The sequence below is a fragment of the Egretta garzetta genome, unplaced genomic scaffold (assembly GCF_000687185.1).
Source record: "Egretta garzetta isolate BGI_Z169 unplaced genomic scaffold, ASM68718v1 scaffold570, whole genome shotgun sequence".
Classification (NCBI taxonomy): domain Eukaryota; kingdom Metazoa; phylum Chordata; class Aves; order Pelecaniformes; family Ardeidae; genus Egretta; species Egretta garzetta.
The window spans coordinates 459,818-482,168 of record NW_009258485.1 but is presented as its reverse complement, the minus strand read 5'-3'; the positions used below and the strand labels follow the sequence as shown (position 1 = coordinate 482,168).

At 40.0% G+C, this 22,351-nt stretch overlaps 2 protein-coding genes across 5 annotated transcripts in view; one reads left to right on the top strand and one right to left on the bottom strand.

Annotated features, from left to right (window-relative positions):
- The window catches only part of LOC104131806 (catenin alpha-2), a 468,889-nt gene that overhangs the window by 152,534 nt on the left and 294,004 nt on the right, over nt 1–22,351 (bottom strand). The window lies entirely within an intron of this gene.
- LRRTM1 (leucine rich repeat transmembrane neuronal 1) lies at nt 10,522–12,087 on the top strand. The gene has a single exon (XM_009645002.2). The coding sequence runs from the start codon at nt 10,522–10,524 to the stop codon at nt 12,085–12,087; it is 1,566 nt and encodes a 521-aa protein (XP_009643297.1).

Here is a 22,351-nt window from a genome sequence, read left to right as displayed (position 1 = left end):
GATGACAGCTACAGCCTGAAAATTCAGTGTATTTGTAGGCATGAGCACAAGACGTCTCACCTCACAAGACCAAAACCTAGTTAAAAACTATACACATGCACTGGGATTTTTTGAAAGCAGTTTAATATTTTCTCATATTTAGTGAAGATGTTTATTAGTCTCTTACTAAATGTAGAATATGAAGTGACTGGACAGAAGTATCTGACATGTGAACTATGTTATTATGATTAATGGAGTTCATACATAAAGGGTTATTTCTCTGGAAAACATCAGATTGAATAATTACTGGAATTAATCCCAAAGGGCTTTAGAAAATTTTCTGCCCAGTTTCAAGTCACATTTTTATCACATTTTTCTTTTGACTAGAGGGCGATCTTTAATTGCAGTTTTAAGTTAAACAAGTACTGTAAGCAATTCATCAAACATTATGAAAAATGATGTATTTCTCTCACAGTCCTTGAAAGTAGCTAATTCAGATTTTACCCTCAACTCTAGGCAATAAGGCAAAATCCAGTCAATAAATAAAAAGGTTTTGTTCTGCCTCCGAAACAAAAAAGCATACTGTCCCTATTTTTCATGCATCAGGTTAGGTATAGAATACCCTAGAATTGATACATTGGAATATTACTGGCAATATTATTAAGATAAGTGGGGAAGAGATGATAGCATTATTTGGTCTCTTGGATTTCTTAAATCTAATCAGTATTTAATGGGTACAATGGTGCCAGCAAATCCAGAAAGTCAGAGAACACATCTCAAAAGACTCAGGGCTGAATGTGTTTCAGGGAAGAATCCCAAGGTCAGCACTTGCAGTGCTGCACATGCATCCAACAGGCTCCACAGTCCGGCAGACTGAGGACCAAGAAAAGCAGCATGGATTGAGGTTTGTGTTTGGGGGTTTTGGGGTTTTCTTTTTGCAACAAATGCTGTTATAACTGCTGTCAATATGATTTCCTTTGGGCAGAAGGTAAAGAAGCAAATACCTCCCAACTTCATCCCTCTGGCACTAGGAAGCTTCCTCCTCCTACATTTTCAATGTCTTCTAATGCTCATTGCCTTCATGGCCCTCATGGCCATGAAAACAGCTAGAAGGGACTTCTGCTGACCTAATGTCAGTTCATGGTCCAAGCTCAGCTAGCGATATAGGCTGCAGAAAGACAACACGGCCAAAACTCGGTTGTATAGATTCTATATCTGGGAGCACTGTAACTCACTAATCCTTGTCCAACAATTGCTGCCTCGAACACCCAAGCTGTGTCGATTATTGTCATAGTCATTGGGACACAGCAAAAGAAGAAACAATCCCTGGAAACAGAAAAAATACCCAAACCTAGCTGTAGAAAGAACAAGGGTATAGAAGAAGCTAAAAATGATGTACAGTTAGAAGTGAGGATCAGGACACGTAGTACTGCTTCCAGGATTTCTTTTTTAAAGCGATGTACCTTTAATGCCTCTCTTCTCCGACACTGCTAGTTCCAATTTTTTAAGTACAGAAACAATGCCCATTTGCCTTTCCCACTCCCCTTCTGATCTCTGTTGGCATATTTGGCAATCACTGTTGTAGCTTGCTTAATCACCTGTTGTCCCCTACCTGCCAATTCCCCAAATGGGCCCCCGTTGAGCATCGTACGTGGTGATGCCAGTACAGATTCTGGGGCTGAAGGATGATTCTGGGGGAGACTTGGGAGAAGCTTCTCTGCCCGTCATCCACAGGGCTGGGGGGAGAAGGGGAATCACTGAATACAACATGCTGTGGGATACGAACCCTCAGCCAGCATTTACAGACCACACCAAAGAGGTGCATCGTTCAGGAGTTTCACACCAATGATTTCCCACTTCTTTAGGATCGCTGTTAGGAACATTACCGAGGTAATCATGAAAAATGGTTATCCTTCCGCAGCCACGCATGCAACATCCAGCATCCACTTAAATACATAAACAGCTTTTCATAGACAAAAATCTCTGAATAATGGGGAAAGAACTACAATATATCTTGAGCCACAGGCATTTCACAGATACTGACCTTTGATTTTGATTTAGAGGCTCTAACTGATAAAACTTGGCTCTACACCAAATCTGAAGAAGAAAATCAAGCACTCTCTTGTCAAATTATAATTAATTTGCACTACAAAAAAAGAGCAGAAGTAAGCCAAGTGTTCTTTAAAAATGGTCTCTAGAATCCAAAACACCCAGTAAAATGTCCTGTATCTTGAAAAACAGGCTGATCTTTTCCTGTCTTTTCAAGTTGATTACGCATCTTTCCGCTCACTTAAAATATAAATTGTCTTAAGAAACAATAAGATCTTCATATTACATGAATACTAGAAACTCAAAATTACAGCAGTAGAGAGGAAATACGACTCTGAAACATATCTGAAGTAAACCCTGAAGCTTTGTTACTATTTGCCCCCCAAATCTGCTGTTTCACCTTTAAAAACATATATAACATGAGGGTTATTTACATTCATATTATTGTATGTAGGTTGAGAATGTGGTTTGCATACGCTTTCTATAGCTTTGCAGGTAAATTCAGGATTTTTGGAGATGGTATTAGGATTTACTATACCTTTCTATACATTTATTGAGAGAAGAGAGGCAACACAAAGTTTTGCTCACAATGTATGTTTCTTCCTTGTAAGACATAAACAGTCCTTAGCACAGACACATAACTACATTGACATAAAACCGAACAAGAGTCGGGCAGGAACATTTCAAAGACTGCCATTGGATCTCACAAGATTAAATTAGCTGTTGAGCAAAGCTGGGTTTCTAAGATTAAGCATACACCACACACAAACCACCCCCACCATATGAAATTGTTGAGTATTGCCTCAATATTTTTAAGGGTTTTTTTTTTTAAAAAAAAAAAGGTCAGGTTATTCTCTGTTTTTAGAAGCCATGACTATCTTTTGTTACGCCTTTAAATATGTCCTTCTGAGACTCCTGACCCATGATTATTGCTCTTAGACATTACATCAGTTGCAAATGATACGTAATGAAGCCATAAATATTTCAGGTAGTCAACAAACCGCCTTCTTTAAGTTTGCAAAAATCACAATGACTTCTATCTGAAATGTGTGTCTTCAACCTGGTTTCTGCATTGGTTTCTGCATTATTCCTTCTATGTACGAGCTAAAGATTCAGATTCCCTCTAATGTCCCAATAAGATGCAATACACAACCTGGATTTCAACAAAATTTATCCTGTGCTTTCCCTTCAGATTATGGATATCATCAGAGCAAAAGGATGGAAACATGAAAATCCTGCCTTCTCCATCTGCCAAAACATGCCAAGAAGTGCACATAACTGAGAATAATACAGTCTGCCAAAGATCTGATTGCCTGTTTGCTATAGGCGCTCTGCTACAGTCCCACACCTATTTCCATGACTACATAATCTACCTCATACTGTTTCAGGTCTTCAGTAAATCCAGGAGTCAGATCTAAGAACATTTCAAATTGTATCACTCCCAGGTAACATTATCCAAAAGCAGAGTTTCCCTGTAAAACTTCCTTCAGAGCCAATTCAGATGGTACCCTCCGTGATGGAAGAGAATTCAACAGAAGTCTTTATTCGATTTCAAAATACTAGTTTAGCCCCGACTTTACCACCGACCTAAATTTCTTGCAATAATGTATCTACACAGGACAGCATAAAGTTTGTAAAAAGCATAAATCTTTTCTGATTGTGCTTTAAAATACATTTGGAAAGGAGCAAAAGAAATGGATTAAGAACAACTGATTGTCTAATACTGAGAAGAGCAGGTTTCCTGCTCTGGGAAAATTTTCCAAGAGCAATTCATCCATTTGTAAAAAGCCTTTCCAGGAGACTGCCAGGAACGGCTTTTAACTTGTTCATCCTAGCTTTTAATAATTGATTTAATAAATTCCTTTCACTTCTCTCTACTCCCTGCACCTTGAAAGTCTGGAAAGTGTTTACTGCCACTAAAGTTAAGTCGTTGATAACAAGAGCGAACTGTTCTGCATCAAGAAGGCCACCCCAACATAACACAAATGACTTCTCTACAGCAGGAGTTTGTTGGTGTGGTTGTGCCTGCATCCCCAGGTGGGACTTGCCAGCTTCCTGAGCAACACAAGTTATTCTGGAGATGGACACAAAATGTCAGTAAGTCATGGACACATGATGGGTTTGGGGCCATGACTGATTTGGCTAGAGGGGAGATTTTTTACAGTCCTAACCAACCCTGCTATTCTGTCACTTTGTAGTGTATTCATGGGTGCACCATCATCCAAACTCTCACAGGCTTGATTAATCTGAGTAATTACACCGAGATAAAATAACCAACCAACCAACCAACATGAGACACAATGGCATCAGTAGCCATCCTGGATTAGCTACATCCATGTAAGAGCAGAATCCTTTCAGTAAAAAGGAGTCTTAAGACACAAATAAAAGACCATTTAGCATTACAGTTTATTCAAAAATAATCCTTACAGACGAATGATCAACAGTAGAAGAGGACAAAGTAGATGTATTCAAGTGTACGGATAAGCTGTGGCCCTCTTTGCTCTTAAGCTAATTGGAAATCAATTGCAGTTCACTTGCTGGCACCTCCACAAATGCTTGGGAAGGTCTTGAGACGAACCTTTCTGGAGTGTCTAGCCTAGCATTTCTGAAGGTGGAACTAATTGATTTCCAATTAAATATGACTAACTAAAACCTTTACATTTGCTAATCATTGCACTCTAAACATGCTTCCTCCAAGACTTCCCATGACATTTTTAGAGATATAAATTAGGAAGAGTTAATTGACAACCGAGGTTTAAATTTCCACTTTCCCTATAAACCAGGAGTTCCAATAACCCAGTAACTTGACCATAACATACCAGTCTCTGCTTAACCAGGATGCTACATGATCTTCAGCAATGTGTTGATTAATCACAGAAGGATAGTTTTTACTTATTGTCATTTTTCCATGATACCTGGACATTCACAGCCAATAACACTGTCTAGGGCTTTGACGGCACATCCAGAAATCCATAGGCAATTTCACAGCTACTTAGAGAGTCAGTAACTCTTTAGCTTATTCAAATAGTCTATCAGTAATGACTGGGGGAGAGAGACACTTCATCTTACCACTGATGTATTTTCCTAAAACCTGTCACTTCTGCACTGCATTGACAATTCTGCACAGAGGTCTTTATAGAGCTGTGCATGTCTACCTGCTATTGAATGTGGCTGATGATGAGAATGGAGTGACTGGAATGAGAGAGAAAAGTGTTTATCACATTGTCAAAAACAATAAGATGATTTACGTAAGAATATTTATTACTTAAAGGTAGTAACAAATCCAATGTGTCTGTTCTGCACTGCAATAAGTTAATGGGAGTTATCATTATAGCTTTGACATCCTGAATCACCAGAAGTATTTTAGTCAAAAGCTTGGGTCATATAGTCCATTTTTATATTTACTAAAAGAAACGTTGTATAGGTGATGGACTTCTTATCAGCTGAAACCTGAATTCTATATAGAAGGGACAGCCGGCCAAATGCCAAGGATGACCGAGATATAAATACTAGAGAAATAACAGACTTAATTTGCTTTACTTGAAGTCACGTCTCTTTTTTCCCGTTTCTGTTTTTAAATGTTTCCTTTATACAAAATGCCATGGTTCAGTGCACTTGAAAATTAAAGACTACCATGTAAGATCAAGGGTGAGCCTGTCCATTCATGAAAGGAAATTAAAATCACCGCTAAAAGTCCCACTTTTTATTATACTGACAGAAAATACCAGAAGGAAGGAATATACCCAGTATTTAATGTACTGTTTTGTCTTTTCATATTTTGTTGGTTAATAGATTAAAACATGCATATATGCACAGGTAGACATTAGTGGCCAGATTCTGATTTTATTCACTCCATCTTAACGCCTGGATTGCAAACTCAGGCAGGTTAAATATCTAGGTACAAAGGAATGCCATGCAGTACAAGGAACTAGTAAGTATGAAATGATTCTGAGGCTAGTTAAATGATACGTGACATTAATCTGAACACAATATTAAAAATATGTAGACTAAATAAATGGAAAAATGTTTTCCTTTTTCAACCTGAACAGCTTTGACCACCACTGCAGGGTATCGCCAGTGAATTACACTTGTCATGACTCCCAAGAAATAGCTTCCCAGCTAAACTTTCTAAAACTTTACTCATGTTGTTATTCTGTAACCTACTTTGCGTTGATTTAATCAATCTCCCTTAAACACATAAAACCTCGGTTTGTGCTTCTTAAAATGTTTTATAATAGCACTTTTAATAAAGCTAATTTAAATCTGCTAATTTATAGAGATTTGCCTGAGGCTTTGAAACTTCAGAAAACGTGTAAACTTAACAGTTTGGCTGTGATAACAGCTCAGACAGTGGAAATTAAGCCCTTTGCATTACAATCATGTTCAAAGTGGATTCCTAGTTTTATTTCAAAACAAAGTACATTTCAAAAATATCAAAGAAAACCAAATCGACAAAAGGTATTTCAGGGCTGAGGCATATATTCACCCAAGTTTGTCTTTTCAGATCCACATGACACAAGTCTTGAATTTGGTCACTACTTCGCCTCAACATCACAGCCCCAAACAGACATTGAGGTCTCTCATTTTAAGGCTACCTGGATTCTTTTTTACAAACCAATTTTTGACAAATAAGAGCAGTTTCTCATGCAATCCTCTGACAGAGCTGTGAGGTAGAGTGCTTAGGGCCATTAATTCTGGGACCCTAATTCTAGTTGTCAGTCTTCCAGCTGATGCTATATAGGTTTAGTTACTGTCTGCTCTAATTTCTACCTCTGGAAACCAAATGATAATAGATTATATGCCAGCGTGGGAATAGGCAGATTGGTTAGGATCCAGGCTGTATCCCTGGTGATAGCAAGAAGAAGCAGTGAAAAAAGGATTCAGCTCTTCACAGGGATGCATCAAGGGGTTTCATCTCTACTAGAGGAATTCTTCACTTTATACATAGCATTTAGATGGTAACTAAGTGATCATTATCATCATCTGTTTTGCAGCAAATGTCAGCTTTCCTTGAAGACATAGCTGAAATTTTTAGGGCTACTGTTGCAGATTCCCCCCCCAAACTGTTATACAGGTGAGGGCAGCAAGACCTACCCCATGAAGACTCAAGGTGGCTGACTTTTAAGGGATACAACCTTATCGCTTTGAACCGTTTTTCATATCTGTAAAGTTCAAGTCATCTTTTTCATTTTTTTTTTCCCTGCTAATTGGATCAAAACATTCAGAAATGAAATCTGGAATATATTCTTGGACAAGTTTGTTTTTTTTTTTTTTATATCTCTTCTCCTGCTTCAATGCTTTTTCTCTTGGTTCTGTCATTGCTTTCCCTCCTGCTTTTGTGTACTGAGAAACAGAATTAAGGTGTACTGCAAACCAGTGGACACTTGCATAAACAACCTGCTTTGAATAAAACAGCATGATCTTGGGAGAGGAAGAACACATTCAGCTTTCATGCCCAAATGCTGAAACATATAAGAGGTTCATATACTATTAAAGCATCACATTTTTGCATCGAGACTACGGAAATTCAAAGGCTGTGAACAGTAGAAAAATGTGAATAAACTGAACCAGGAGCATAAAAGCACATTGACTCCCAGGTTCTGAAACCACAGTCAAAGTGGTTTACATTTGTAATTTATTTAAGACTTTTTTTTCTGGCAAATACATTTGTAACAAATCTCCTTCACACATTTTTATGCACGAGAGCTTAAGTTTTCCTGGACTTCTGTAAAACAACTTTTACTGCATCAAATTACTGCATTCCTTGATCTCTACCAGTACACCCTCGCAGCAGCCAGCCATCCTCAAACACAACGAACAGCTCTAAGGATTTCGTAGCTCTCCGACAGATAATTCAAAAAGAAGACTTTTTAAAATGAATACATTTGTGAAAAAGAAAGCAAACGTGAGGGTATTGCCCTGCCTCGAGCATTTCACAACTGACGTTGACTTAAAATTAGCACGATCTTCTGCAATACTTGTATTTCCATGTGAAACTTCTTCATAGAGAATTCAGGCAGACTCGTGAGCTGTCAGCTCTGATTGCATTCACCAGCACACAGGCTTTAGACCCTATTTCATAATAGGAAAAGATGGCCAGCATTTTCCTGACAGAAGTATCGTACATTTTTCAGTCGGTAAAAATTACAGAGAGCACTCATTGTCGATGCAGTTCCCATCGATAATAAGGACTGCAAATTATCAGGCAAGGATTTTTTTTTTTGGTACACGGAACAAAACCCGGCACGATCTGCAGAACTTATTAACTAATTGGGTTTTAAACCCCTTCTTTGCATGCTGCCGACATGGTCAGAGTAACCTATACATTGATCTTATTCCAAAAGCACAGTAATCTTTATGCCGCGAGAATTATAGTTCTGTGTGCCGTAGCGTACAGTGCAAAAAAAATAAAAAAAATAAAAAGCCTTTAGCAAAGGCATGTGCTGAACACACACAAAATATGCAGGATGGAAAAAGACCAAATGTAATTAAAGCTTATATGAAACCAGACATTCCTATTTGCAGAGTTCTGGCTGCATTTCTATGAGAAAGAATGCACAGAATTTCAAATCATGCTCTATTTAGACAATGTCAGAATAAAACCACATTTCCCCCCAACTCCCCCACCCCAAGACTCCAAAAGGCAAATCTCAACATCAGAATTAGCGAGAAAAAGCAATCCAAAGACACTGCTTTACATATTCCTTCCCAAACCAAGAAATCAAGTATCTCCCTCTCCCGGCTAATAGCTTATAAATTCAGACTTTAAACAAAAGCAAAAAAAAATAAAAAAAAAAAAATAAAAAAAGGATCCTAATTCTCAAGCTTCCTACTTAGCACTGCCTCGCTGTTGATGATTTGTGCGGCTGGGTGTGCGTGCGTGTTTGAGAAATGGCGAGATAGGCTTAAAGTATTTTCCATTTCATCAAAGAGCATATATTACTTTCCTGGTTCGCCCGAATGTTGGTTTTATGCCCACCCCTTTTCAATCTGCCCATGTCTGAGATGCACAGTGCAGGCGTACAATCATGAGCAGCTTACGACACTCAGTGAACACTAGGTGCCTCTGCATGCTCTAGCAACATACTGCTCAGCTGAAGGGAAGGGATTCTTGCTGTCTCTCTCTGCTCTAAGCATCACCTAACAAGCAAAGCGAACAAAGAATGGGAAATAAAGCTACCCTTAGCCGGTCAGTGAATGCACGGTAATCTCTCTATGGAGTAAAGGTTGTGCCGGTCAATGGTCGTTGCAAATGATGGACATTAAACAGATTGACAAATCCTGTGGAGTCGTTAGTAAAGAGTTTGGAGTTTTTTTCACGCCACAGTGTTAACTGCAGAGGAAAGGACAGAGGGAGAAGGAGAAGATCAAGCTCATGTACATAGTTCTGAAACTTGCAGGTCCTAGGAGTCAGCTAAAAAGCTAGCTGGACAAGCCTTTCGCTCTTTTGAGCCGAAGCGAAGTGAGACATTGTGAGCTTGCCAGCCCTGCACAAAACTGAAAGGGACTGAATTTGTAGCACAGAGGGGTCTTTTTTAGCTCTGCATATAATTAGTCCAAACACAAAGGAAGCAACTGAATGGAGGTTGTCACTCTCTGGAAAAGGGTGGGTAAGACACTTTTTAATTAAATTCTTTCATGAAGAAAGATTTTTTTTTTTCTTTGCTGCAGCATTTAACATGAACAAAATCACTATCATTTTACCTTTGAATGTCTGTGAACTTTAATGCTGCACAGCTCCTGCATGCTGTAAAGTGAAATATTTGCCTCTGTGTTTGTTCTGTTTGCTGTTTTGCTTTGGTTTTCTGGCTTTGTTTTGGTTTTTGGTCTTTTTTTTTTTTTTTTTTTCCCTTAAATAAATTATGTGGTGGATTTTCAAATCACGCCACAGTGTTAACTGCAGAGGAAAGGACAGAGGGAGAAGGAGAAGATCAAGCTCATGTACATAGTTCTGAAACTTGCAGGTCCTAGGAGTCAGCTAAAAAGCTAGCTGGACAAGCCTTTCGCTCTTTTGAGCCGAAGCGAAGTGAGACATTGTGAGCTTGCCAGCCCTGCACAAAACTGAAAGGGACTGAATTTGTAGCACAGAGGGGTCTTTTTTAGCTCTGCATATAATTAGTCCAAACACAAAGGAAGCAACTGAATGGAGGTTGTCACTCTCTGGAAAAGGGTGGGTAAGACACTTTTTAATTAAATTCTTTCATGAAGAAAGATTTTTTTTTTTTCTTTGCTGCAGCATTTAACATGAACAAAATCACTATCATTTTACCTTTGAATGTCTGTGAACTTTAATGCTGCACAGCTCCTGCATGCTGTAAAGTGAAATATTTGCCTCTGTGTTTGTTCTGTTTGCTGTTTTGCTTTGGTTTTCTGGCTTTGTTTTGGTTTTTGGTCTTTTTTTTTTTTTTTTTTTTTTCCCTTAAATAAAATATGATGTAGAATTTGAAAAGATTCAATGGACATTCTCAAGCATATTTGGAAATATTCTTGCTAATGGATTTCCTTCTTATCGGTCTCTGTTTAAACTGGCTGCTGAGGAAGCCCCCGGGGTTGATATTGTGTACGCTGGGTATCTTTTCTAAAATGCTTCCAGCCGTGAATAGTGGGTGTCCACAGCTATGTCGGTGTGAGGGCAGGCTTTTGTACTGTGAATCACTGAATCTTACAGAGATGCCTCGCAACCTGTCGGGCATGATGGGCTTGTCTCTGCGGTACAACAGCCTTTCAGAGCTGCATGATGGACAGTTCACAGGGTTAATGCAGCTCACGTGGCTCTATCTGGATCACAATCACATTTGCTCAGTGGAGGGGAATGCCTTTCAAAAATTGCGGCGAGTTAAAGAGCTCACCCTGAGTTCCAACAAAATAACCCAACTGTCCAACACCACTTTCCGACCCATGCCAAACTTGCGCAGTGTGGATTTATCATACAACAACCTACAGTCGTTGGAGCCTGACCTGTTTCACGGGCTGAGAAAACTAACAACTTTGCACATGCGGTCGAACGCCATCAAGTTCGTGCCAGTGAGAATTTTTCAGGACTGTCGCAGCCTGAAGTTTCTAGACATAGGATACAATCAGTTAAAGAGCCTGGCTCGAAACTCTTTTGCAGGCTTGTTCAAACTCACTGAGCTGCACCTCGAGCACAATGACTTGGTGAAGGTGAATTTAGCCCATTTTCCCAGGCTCATCTCCCTGCACTCGCTCTGCTTGCGAAGGAATAAAGTTACCATCGTAGTAAACACGTTGGACTGGATATGGCAACTCGAAAAACTGGATCTCTCCGGCAACGAAATCGAATACATCGAACCTCACGTTTTCGAAAGTGTACCTCACCTCAAATCCCTGCAGCTGGACTCCAACCGGCTGACCTACATCGACTCCCGAGTCCTCGACTCCTGGAAGTCCCTCACTAGCATCAGCCTTTCTGCAAACGCCTGGGATTGCAGCCGTAACGTTTGTGCCCTGGCCTCCTGGCTGAGCAACTTCAAGGGTCGCTACGACAGCAATCTGCTCTGTGCCACCCCCGAGTACGCCCAGGGCGAGGATGTTTTGGACGCGGTGTACGCTTTTCACTTGTGTGAAGACGCGGCAGACCCGACGAGCATTAACACCCTCTCCCCGGTAACGAACAACAGCGACCAAACGTTCAGCTATGGCTCTGCCACCGCCACGTACGACGTGCAGGACAGCGAAGGGGACCCAACGACGTACGCCATAACCGTGACCATGCCCGGCGAGAACTCGGAGAACGCCGTTCAGATTCACAAGGTGGTGACGGGGACCATGGCACTGATTTTTTCCTTCCTCATTGTGGTTTTAGTGTTGTACGTCTCCTGGAAGTGCTTTCCAGCCAGCATAAGGCAACTAAGACAGTGCTTTGTAACACAGCGCAGAAAGCAGAAGCAAAAACAGACCATGCATCAAATGGCTGCCATGTCAGCCCAGGAGTATTACGTTGATTACAAACCCAACCACATTGAGGGAGCCCTGGTGATCATTAATGAGTACGGATCTTGTTCCTGTCACCAGCAGCCAGCGAGGGAATGCGAGGTGTGATTTTCCTTGGGGATTTAAACCGTGTGCAACCAAATAAGAGCGTGCAGGCAGACAGTGGCACCGGGGGGGGTGGGGGGGTTGCTGTGCTTTGCTGGTGATTTCTGACGCGCTCCTCTGCCAAAATTGTTAAGAGGGGCTGTCTAAAAGACTTGATATTTTAGCTTTATCGTGTCTTAAAAATCTTCAGGACAGTCAATCTTAAGATTTCATATGCTAATACTCCCTTTGAAGATCTGTCAATATTCAGGAATCTGAGAGTGTAAAAAGGTACCAATTATTGATCTTTTGTAAACTAAGAAAACTGTTTAAAATAAAAAAAAATAGCATTTACAGTTTTTACAGACTGGTGTATATTACATGAATTGTTCCCTGTATACAAAATGCAACAGTTTAACCTCTTTTTCGCTTCATACTGAGTGTTGAAATGAAAGTCTAGGAGCAAAGGAGCCACATAAAATAACAGGCTTAAAATTAAGCAGATGGCTTCACATTGTAATTAGTCCACGTTCACTTACATCATGTTCCTGAAGATATGAAGCATGACACTGGAATTATATTTTTGTTAATGTGCTACCTGTGACTGGATGTCAGTACAAGGAGCCAGTGCACCTCAGAAAGGCTAAAGTTTTGACCGTGTCCCTGGGACAGGGTTTTAAGTACCGTTCACTTGTTAACTGCTGTAAGATCCATTAAAAACTGCATCACAACCCCTAAAAGTATTTTGTCTCAAACCTGATCGTATTGCAAAGTCTCACTAAAAAGAAAAAAAAAAAAACAAAAAACAACCAAACAACAAAAGCCAAACAACTGAAACACTGCCAAAAAAGTGCTCGTCCTCATTTTCTGTCAGAGAAAAAAGACGAAAAAATCTAAATTTAAGGGCTTTTACTAGCGCTTCCCACTTTTATGCTTGTTTTGAGACATGCTAAGAGCAAAGAAACCCTTGCTTTGTGCACTGGGGTGCCACGGTGAATGGAGAAGAGCAAAAGCTCTTCAGGTCTCAGTGGTGAAACCTGTGTGTGCTTCAAGAGTAAAAACCTCGGTTGCAACACTGTCAGAGTCAGGCAGAGTTGTTCGAGCATACTTCTGGGTCCTATAGTAAACTGCTAGCAAAGCCCACCTCGTGTCCCTCACTGTCACCTCCAGCCTTCACTAACAAAACAACTCTAAAATCTCTGCAGAGGCTGAAAGTACACGAACCCTCCTTACTAATGACTGACAAATGGAATTGCTGGATATAAGCAGTCATTTAATACTGTAGAATCACACAGCTGTTTTATCTGACTGCCCTTCAATAAAGGCTTCCTTTCCTTGTATTTTGGATTTTTCATTGCAGTATGTGAACAACCTACTGAATGATATTTCCAACAACTCCTCTCATACTAATGAGGACGAGGCAGTTCTATATCATCAAGCAGAGCATCTTGGAATTTTCTTCATACAGCATTACATGCTAATAAAATGCTACGGGTAATGAATTGGGTAACATTTCTATGCTTTGTACATCTTTCTCTATCCTTAGGTTACCACCAATAGAGGAAAAACTCAGAAACCTAATGTCTATTTTAATTTAACACAGGATTTTTCTTTTTTATAGCACTGAAGTGCCATCTACCCTTAAGACTATAGCAGACTTATAAAGCAGGGAATATGCACAGAATAAACCATTTTTTGTCCTGCACAGCAGGTTTTAGCCATTAATTTTAAACATAAAGAGTGAATTTTATATTTGTTTCTGAGTGACACTTTTTAAGGAGTCAGAACTTATTTTCCTCTATTTGGTACATTTCGACCTGTTTAATATTAAATATGCTGATAGCCTCTTAACCAAAATTTTTGTTTAGTGAGACTATAATGTCATGCGTGAAAGCAATGGGACTGTGTATTGGGAGAGGACTTTCCCCTAAGAAATTTAATGAAAATCAACTGCTTTTTTATTAAAGCCACTGAAAATTCACCCACAGCTTTGAAACAAGGTAGCACTGTTCAGACTAGGCTTTTCTCTCTTTAAACAAATGCATGTTTCTGTTTCTATACTTCAAACCCACAAGGGCCTGATCCATCCTGAAACTCCCAAGTGACCTGAGGGGTTGAGATACGAACCTAACGGTGAGGGCAGAGAGTAGGTAAGGAGCCCTTGTCTCTTTGGGTGCCTGATCGTATTTTAAGAGAAAATACTTTATGCCATGCTGAGGGCCAAACTATATGTATTTTCCCCATCAAACCTTTCTCTGAAATCAATAGGGAATTTAGCTGTGACAAATTGGCTCTCTAAAGTTTGGACTACGTTATATGTTCCTCAAATCAACATGCACCACTGCAGCCAGAAGGACTGGTTACAGCTAGCTGCCAAGAGGCTTCCAAACCCAACCAAGATTGTTAAAATATTGCCTGCATATGGCAAAACAACAACAAAAAAAAAAACAACCATGAATTAGCTTTATTTCTATAGTGACCCCCTGTTGCTATAAGGAAACATATTAGTTCGGTCACGGTTTTCCCCCTGTGAATCTGATGCAAGACTGATACCGACAAACAATCATCCCGTGGTTGTATTTCTATGTATTTTTAGCATATTTGTGGGTTGTATTTTAAACACACTAGTGACTGCACCCCTCTGGAATTCTTCCTGCTGTTTATTGGTGTTAGCAACCTCAAGCTACGTTTGAAAAGACGTGAGCAATTCCGCCTTTGGAATTTATTCACCTCTGCGCTTCATGCATCTTGCATTGACAGCTCAAGTAAACTGAACTGAACATTTTTCTTTAAAGGTGCAGTGATTTTTAAGTGAGAGCTGATTTTGGCATTGCCTGTTGCCATTTCTCCCAAAGAGAGGTAATGACCACCAATGACTTGCCACCCTTAGCAGGATGATGGATGGATCCTCCATATAGAGCAGAGCACTTATTAAACTTCAAAAACCAATATATTTCAAAATCACCATTCAAAACCCTTTTCTAAGGGCAGTATCTTCCAGAGGCAACCTCCTAATGATCTCCAGAGGATATCTGGATACCCTCTGAATATCGGCTGGCGGAAAGAGGGGTGTCACTGCTGTTATGTGCTCCACAGGGTGCCAGCACCTAGTCTGAAAGTTTACATGAAAAATACAGGGATTGTAAAGAAATAAAGGAGCAAGAATTTAATTTCAGTCCAGCTACTGCAAACCCAGTTATTCATCCTGCTTCAGGCTGCTTGCATTGGTAGATGAGAGTTATTATATTTGTACTGCATCTATAGCAACTGCAGGGACAAATTTTCCTAAACCCTTTCTTTCAAATTTCATGTTCACCAACTGCCCAGAGATATGTCATTCCCTCTCTTTTGATGCCCTTATTCTGGCTTATGAAATGGCTCCACTAAAAAAAAAGGAGGAAGAAAAAATAAAAAAGATGCTTTTGGGGTTAGTTGTGACAGTTTGTTGTTCAGGAGATGCTTGGGGAATATTGAAGGAATGAAAATATTTTAAATATTCCCCTTTTAATGTTCCACTTAATAGGACTAATCTCTCCTTTATAATTAGGCAATTAACATTATTTTCTTTTTATTTAAGTGTCTTTTAACGTACAAGACAGGGTGAAAGGCAAGCAGAAGAGCTACCTTTTCTGAGGATGGTTAACACTACCAGTGTTAGAGATCTCTAATATGCAATCTCTTGCTGCTAACATCAATACACACTCACAGTGCACCCAGTGATGAAGGAACTGTTGCTGTGTATGCTTTGAATGTATATAAGGGATGATTTATTCTCCTTTCTGTCTTTTCTCCTTCCTTTCTGTATTACGGAAAAAAAAAAAAAAAAAAGTTATATGAAACCACAGAATCAATGCTAATGTACCACATTCTGTTTCTGGCCTGAATGTATAAAATACAAAGAAAACCTGTGTTAAAGCTGCAAATTCCCTCCTTTACCACGCTGTTTGAGTACTGCAGGGGGTCAGACCAAGGGGATGATCTGTTCCTCCACGTGCACAGCAATAGCCAGATGCCCTGTACCGCTCCGAAGATGCAGTCCCATGCCTGGTTCATACCTGCCTTGCCTATGTGTGCCAGGGAAAGACGTTAATGATACCTGAGGATATTTTTGTATGCTTTAATGTATTCTGTAAGTTTTTATGGCTATGGGATTGAGGGACACTTGAAATGAGCCTTTTTGATCATTTTTCTTTGGTTCTGATAAAAAGCCCCTCATTTGCTTTTGAGATGGACTAAATTTGTTTCTTGTATGTGTCTCATTCTGCATTGATAGCAAAAGGACATTCTGAATACCCCTCCCCTTCCCCCCAGCTTCTCTGGTATTCAGAACGGCAAATAAGAACGAGTATTTAATTAGGAAGCTTATTTCTAGAGCTATACTAATAATAACAGTACTAATAATAAAAGAAATGAAGAAGAGATAAAAGATGAGAGAAAAGGCTGGAGTAACAACAACCAAATCAGGTTTTGCCTTTTTTCCAAGACGGTAAATCTAAAGGACTAGCACAGATGAAAAACCAAGACTGAAGGTGGGTGGAGAAAGCAGTTTTAAAAACTGAGCAAGCAGGGATGAAACAGCTTCTGGCAAGGAGGGTACAACACTAAATAGCTTCATTGAGCAAGAAAGAGAAAAGGAAAGGGTGAAGGGACAGGATGAAAGGGAAGACGAGAACCGGTGAGAAGGCGAGGGGACCACTGCGCACACAAGGAAAACAATATTTTGCAGCGCCTTCACCTCCCCCGTTGAGACTACAGCAAGGACAAGAACAGAGATTTAAGGAAGACACCCAGCATGTCTCTCTGTCCCTCTTTTCCTCCCTGTCTTTTCAAACCCTGGGTCAAACACACCCTCTCTCATTTACCGAAGCGCAGACGGACACGCTTTCCCCAGCACAGACGCACGCAACCCCGTCATTTCCTCTGCCACCTCCTTGTTCCCTGGGAGCACAATGTCCCCCTCATCCATCATTTTGTTCGCTGAACTCCAGCACTGTGCCTCTTCCACTCATTTTTTTGGCTGGCCTTCTTAGCTACCCTAGTCACAGCTCACCACAGACTTTCTAGAAAATCAGACTTTTCTACCCAAATTACCTTTTTTTCTCCATCCTTTAAGAAACCCTCATCTAGAGAGATGGGTGATCTTGAGCTATAGCAGATTCTCCTGCTAATTATATCCACGCTCATTCTCCCTCATATTCCGCTTTCGTATTCACAGCTATTATGACAAACAGGTCTGAGATATTTTTGCTGTGTTCAATTTATCATTACGCACCAAGGTTATACTTTTCCTTGACCTTCTCAATCCAGGCTAATATTAACAAATTGAGCGTTTATACGGGTTCCTTTCCAAGCATGAAGTTGATTAGGAATTTAGGAAATGCTGGTGATTTAAAGATTAACCTTTCATATAATTACTGACATAAACCAGAGCTATTAAGGTATTAGAAACAACTATTCAGAGTATATTCAACGTAAAGAAAAAAATCACATTTAGACCCATGCAAAAGACTTTCCATACCAGCCGCCTTTTTTTTTTTTTTTTTTTTTTTTTTTTAACAGCAGAAAAACCTGGTGAAAAGAAAGGAGTAAGCGCAGTCTAATTCTGAAGTTATGTAGAGGAAAGCAAGGCTACAAAAATATTACAGAAACCAAGCAACAACCTTCTGCTGGCAAGACAGAGCCTGTAATTGGGTGGGTGGCTGTGAAGATCCGAGATGAATGCTGCGGAGCACTGTAATTTTATTGCAGTGTGTCTGCTTTAAAGTGAACATATTTGCAATGAAATCTGGATTTCCGTGAGAACGGGGCAATTGTTTTTGGTATAAAGATAACGTCACTTGTTGGCATTCAGACACAATTATTCAGCCTTTAAACCAATTACTGTTCTTACTGGCTTTCACTGGTGGGGTAGTTTGGTGAGACAGGCAAATGTAACAGGCTGCACTGAAAGGAGTTTTGAGTTCAAAGTGTCCAGATTTGCATTACAAGGGAAGAAATTCCGTTTAAAATAAACACCAGCTTTTCACCTTCCACTTCTCTTCCCCCAAATCCCAGTAGGTACAGACCTCATCGAAATTAGAGATTGGATAGAGGCAGTGGCTAAAGGATAATATTAATATTACGTGCGCCTGTGCTTGGCCAACAGCACCTGCTATCCTCCTAAGGCACTTTTTATTTGAAACCATTTCACTGCTCTCATGTTCTTTACATGCTCACCAGCCACAGTAACTACTGCCAGAAAGATGTTTTTCAACACGGGTGCTATGGGAACGTGACCAGTTCGGTTCCATTTTTGAGCTAACAAAGACTAAATCCAAGATTTCAAAGGCAATAGGTAAGTAGAAGAATCTCCTTCATCACATTTTTGGCCCAGCAGATTTCTCCGACTGACATGGTTAGACACTAATCCTGGTCGTTCATTTATTACAAACTTTGTTGTGGTCTTTTCCAAGATGTACCTTTCTCCTAATAGCAAGGCAGAGCACGACACCAGAGAGAAGATGAAAAATTGTATTTTCAGTAAAATCTGAGATTTAAAAAAGTATACATGGACACATCAAATTGATTTAAGAGCTTATCCAATGAAGGCGATGCGGCTTATATATATATCAAATTTCCCTGAAGTAGCACACCTCTGTACCCTAGTGGTTACAAGAAGGTATGAGCAAACATCCTTCTAATAGCTGGGGGACTCAACCTGGAAACACATTTCTGAGTATCTATTATAATACATACTTTCCCTCTAATTTTTATCTCTTCTTACCCACAGGCAGACTGAATCAAAAGGGGGGAGGGGGGGAGGGAAGAGGGAAACCCTAAAAATCCCCAACTAAACTGCAAGACCAGTCCACAGCTATTGAATTCCAGAGGTTTTCATTCTTTTAACAGCTGCCAGCCCTTTGAAACATGTCTGCTATCAAACCTCTTTGCAAGACGAGAGGTAAAGCGAGCTCCCAGGAGTAAACCTGAATCTGTCTCTGTAGTTCAGTGCCTCTACTGACAGTCTGGCTTGCTAAAACAGCCTGGTAAATATTAAAGAATGTTAATAATAATGAGATAAACCACCTAGGGATTTTTTTTTTTTTCTCCCCTCTTCTTTTTAAACTTGGCTCTGTACTAAAGTTTATCTGGACAGAAAATTTACTTCTCTGATCCAGACTATTTCCCAAAGCAATTTTTTCAACAGCAAACAGAAATTTGTGGCTGCTGCTAAAAGGTTTGCAATCCCCATGCTAAAGAGGCCACCGCATGTCAAATGTTTACCTTAATTTTATGTAAATGCCACTCCGTATTGGCCATTCTGTATTTCTTCACCGGCATATGCAGCTGCCTCCATCTTCACGAACCTCCCCCTTGCGCCGTAACTATCTTTACAAACAGCCCAGAACCCAGTGCTACTGTCAGATCAAATTCCCAAACAACAACTGGATGTAATGAATTTATTATGTAATTGCTGTAGTCTAATAAATTGAATGTGAATCCTATGGCCTGAAAGGCCAAGAAATAATGGAGGCAATAAATGAGGAGAAGAAATGCACCTGACATACTCTCTATGGGGAAAAAAAAACCAACAACCACAAAACAAAACCACTGCGTGGGACCATGCTTAAGCTTGGAGAAGGTGGCAGGCATCGAGCATCAACTGCAAAAAGGTGAATTACATGGGATAGAGAAAAATCACTGCTAAAAAATAAAGGGGGAAATTGAAAAGGGGACGGTGCCCATAGCAGATTAATCAGAAGAAGAAATAGGTGAGAACCAACACAGGAGAAACTTCCAGAGCTAAGATAGCACCACGGTGATATTTGATGACATTATGAGCCCATACAAACATCCGTGTGCAGTGAGGGAATCCCTGAAGTCCCGTGACGCTCATTCCTCTGCCCCGCTTTGCTCTGTCACGATGGGCTTTTTGGTATCTTTTATAAAAATCTGAACTATTTTATTCCTGTTATGCACGGATCTGGACCCTTGGAGATCGTGCTTTTACTTTCTGTGAAATCCTCTAAACCTACACGGCTGGTTTTTCGATGGGTGACACTTCTAGCCTGAAGTAAACCCTATTGTACCGGGTTCGGGTTTGTATTTCCCTAATTCCAGCAACTGTTAGGGATTATTCTAGCTGCTGGAATGACGACCTTCCCCAAAAGTTCCCCTAAGTAGCTTTATGAAGTTACACTGCGTATCTTTCATAGAAAAGGGAGTTGAAAACTTTTTTTTTCCCCTGGTCATGTTTTCCCACTATGTAGAGTAATCTAGCCCCAATCTGTCATTTTTCATTAGCAAAGGAGTCAGGCTATGGCTGTTAATGATAACTCTTAATGAGGATTTGATGAATAAGTCCTGGAAAATCAAACTTGAAACAAACACTACAATCTGTCTCAGATTTATTGTTTCCAGGTAATAGAGATGTTAGCAATTGGGAAATAAAAATGAAAGAGTTTGAAGCAAACTAGGGGATTTTAAAACAATAAATCATGAGGTCCAAATAGTGTTTATCAAGAAAATAAAATTTTAAAAAAAAGTGTAAAAATGAAGTGGAGGGGCTGGTAAAAAAAAAAAACCCAAAACACAAACTACCATCATAATATTTAAAAAAGTGGCATACAAAACCAAGACCATTTTGTATTTGGGCTTTTAAAGAGCTTTTGACAAAACGCCTCTAAAAGATATTCAGTTTCTCATAAATAAGACGAGCTCCACGGTCATAGCAAAGTAGATAGGCATGCAAAAATACAGTGGACTTTTACTCAATACAGCGAAAAAATGGAGCCCGGTATGGTCCCAAGGCCAGGGCTGCTGACTCATCCTAGCTCCAGTCGGGAAATGCACGGCATTTTTCAAATGACAGGTTATTTATATTGCAAAAAGTAATGAAAATCATGAGGATGTGTAAAGGGACTTCCAAGAGCTGCAAACGATATAAGCTTTGATGGATGAAATTCTGAATTGTTGAATACAAAGCAAAAGACAAGATATAAGGAAAACTGTTCATCCATGCTTTGGAGATGTAAGTTGTATGCAACAACTGGGCAACTGTCTGTCTGGATATTGCATTGAATATCTCTGCTCAGTGTGCAGAGAGAAAGAAAAAGGAGGAGAAAAGAAAAGAGGACTAGCATCTAAAAGGTGTACGTAACAGAGCAGCTTTCAAGGAATTAAACAGCCTGATATAAATCACTACTATGCCTTCAGTTAGCGAACAGTCCCCAGTTCTATTAAGCGTAAGTTAGGAAAGGATATAACCGCTAGATAAGGCTAAGCTACTGACAAGGAAAGGGATGAATGATTTCGGAAAGTTTGGATTAAATGAAGAGAGGCAAAGAAAACCAGACCTACAACTGCAGCACAGCAAAACGTGTACCCATTCCCCCTCTAGTGGCCAGTCCACATAGGGCTACTGCAAAAATAAAATCACGAAGGGAAAAGGGAGTACACTGGCAACTGGTTTTAAGACAAGCACCCTCCCCTTCTTTTTTATTCCCCTCACAATTTTATGTTGCTTCACTTTATATTATTGTTATTTGCTATTCCTCATTAAACTGCCTGGTGCATTCCTTCGTTGTTTCTTGTCATCATTTAGCGCAGAAGCTGTTTTACAGCAGAGGTAATTTTTTTTTTTTTTTTTTTCCTGATATGCTTGTACCTACCTGTAAGAAGAGGATATGGAGTGTGGCGGGGCCATGCACACTCTAGCATCAGAAATAATCATAAATTAAAAAATAAACTTCAGAACCCATTGTACAAGAGATGCAAAAAAATAGGCATTTAAAAAAGGAACAGTTGTATAGAATTGGAAATGTTGAACTAATTGTGTACATATACCCCTAAAACCTTTTAGATTAAAAAAAGGTGTTTTTTTAGGAATCTGAGACAAGGCACACCCTGTGCTGGAAACGCTCTGTTTAATCTCCTGCTCATGAACGAGTCACCAGATTTCAGTGTTCCAACCTGCGCAGCTACAGCCACCTGGAGAAACTGAGGCCAGATGAACCTTACACATCCCCGCGTTTTAAATTAAAAAAAAAAAAAAAAAAAGAAAAATCCTCATTTTTACCAATTTCTCTGAATAATGCAATATAACAGAGCATTTTCTGTTCCTATCTTTTAACAATCCTCCCCTAGGACATTTTGTGGTCTGAAGGAGCTGAGACGCTAAGCTGGATGCACCGAGGGGTGCTGCTGAGGGCTGGGGGTCTGGAGCACAAGTCTTATGGGGAGCATCTGGGGGAGCTGGGGGGGTTCAGCCTGGAGCAGAGGAGGCTGAGGGGAGCCCTCATCGCTCCCT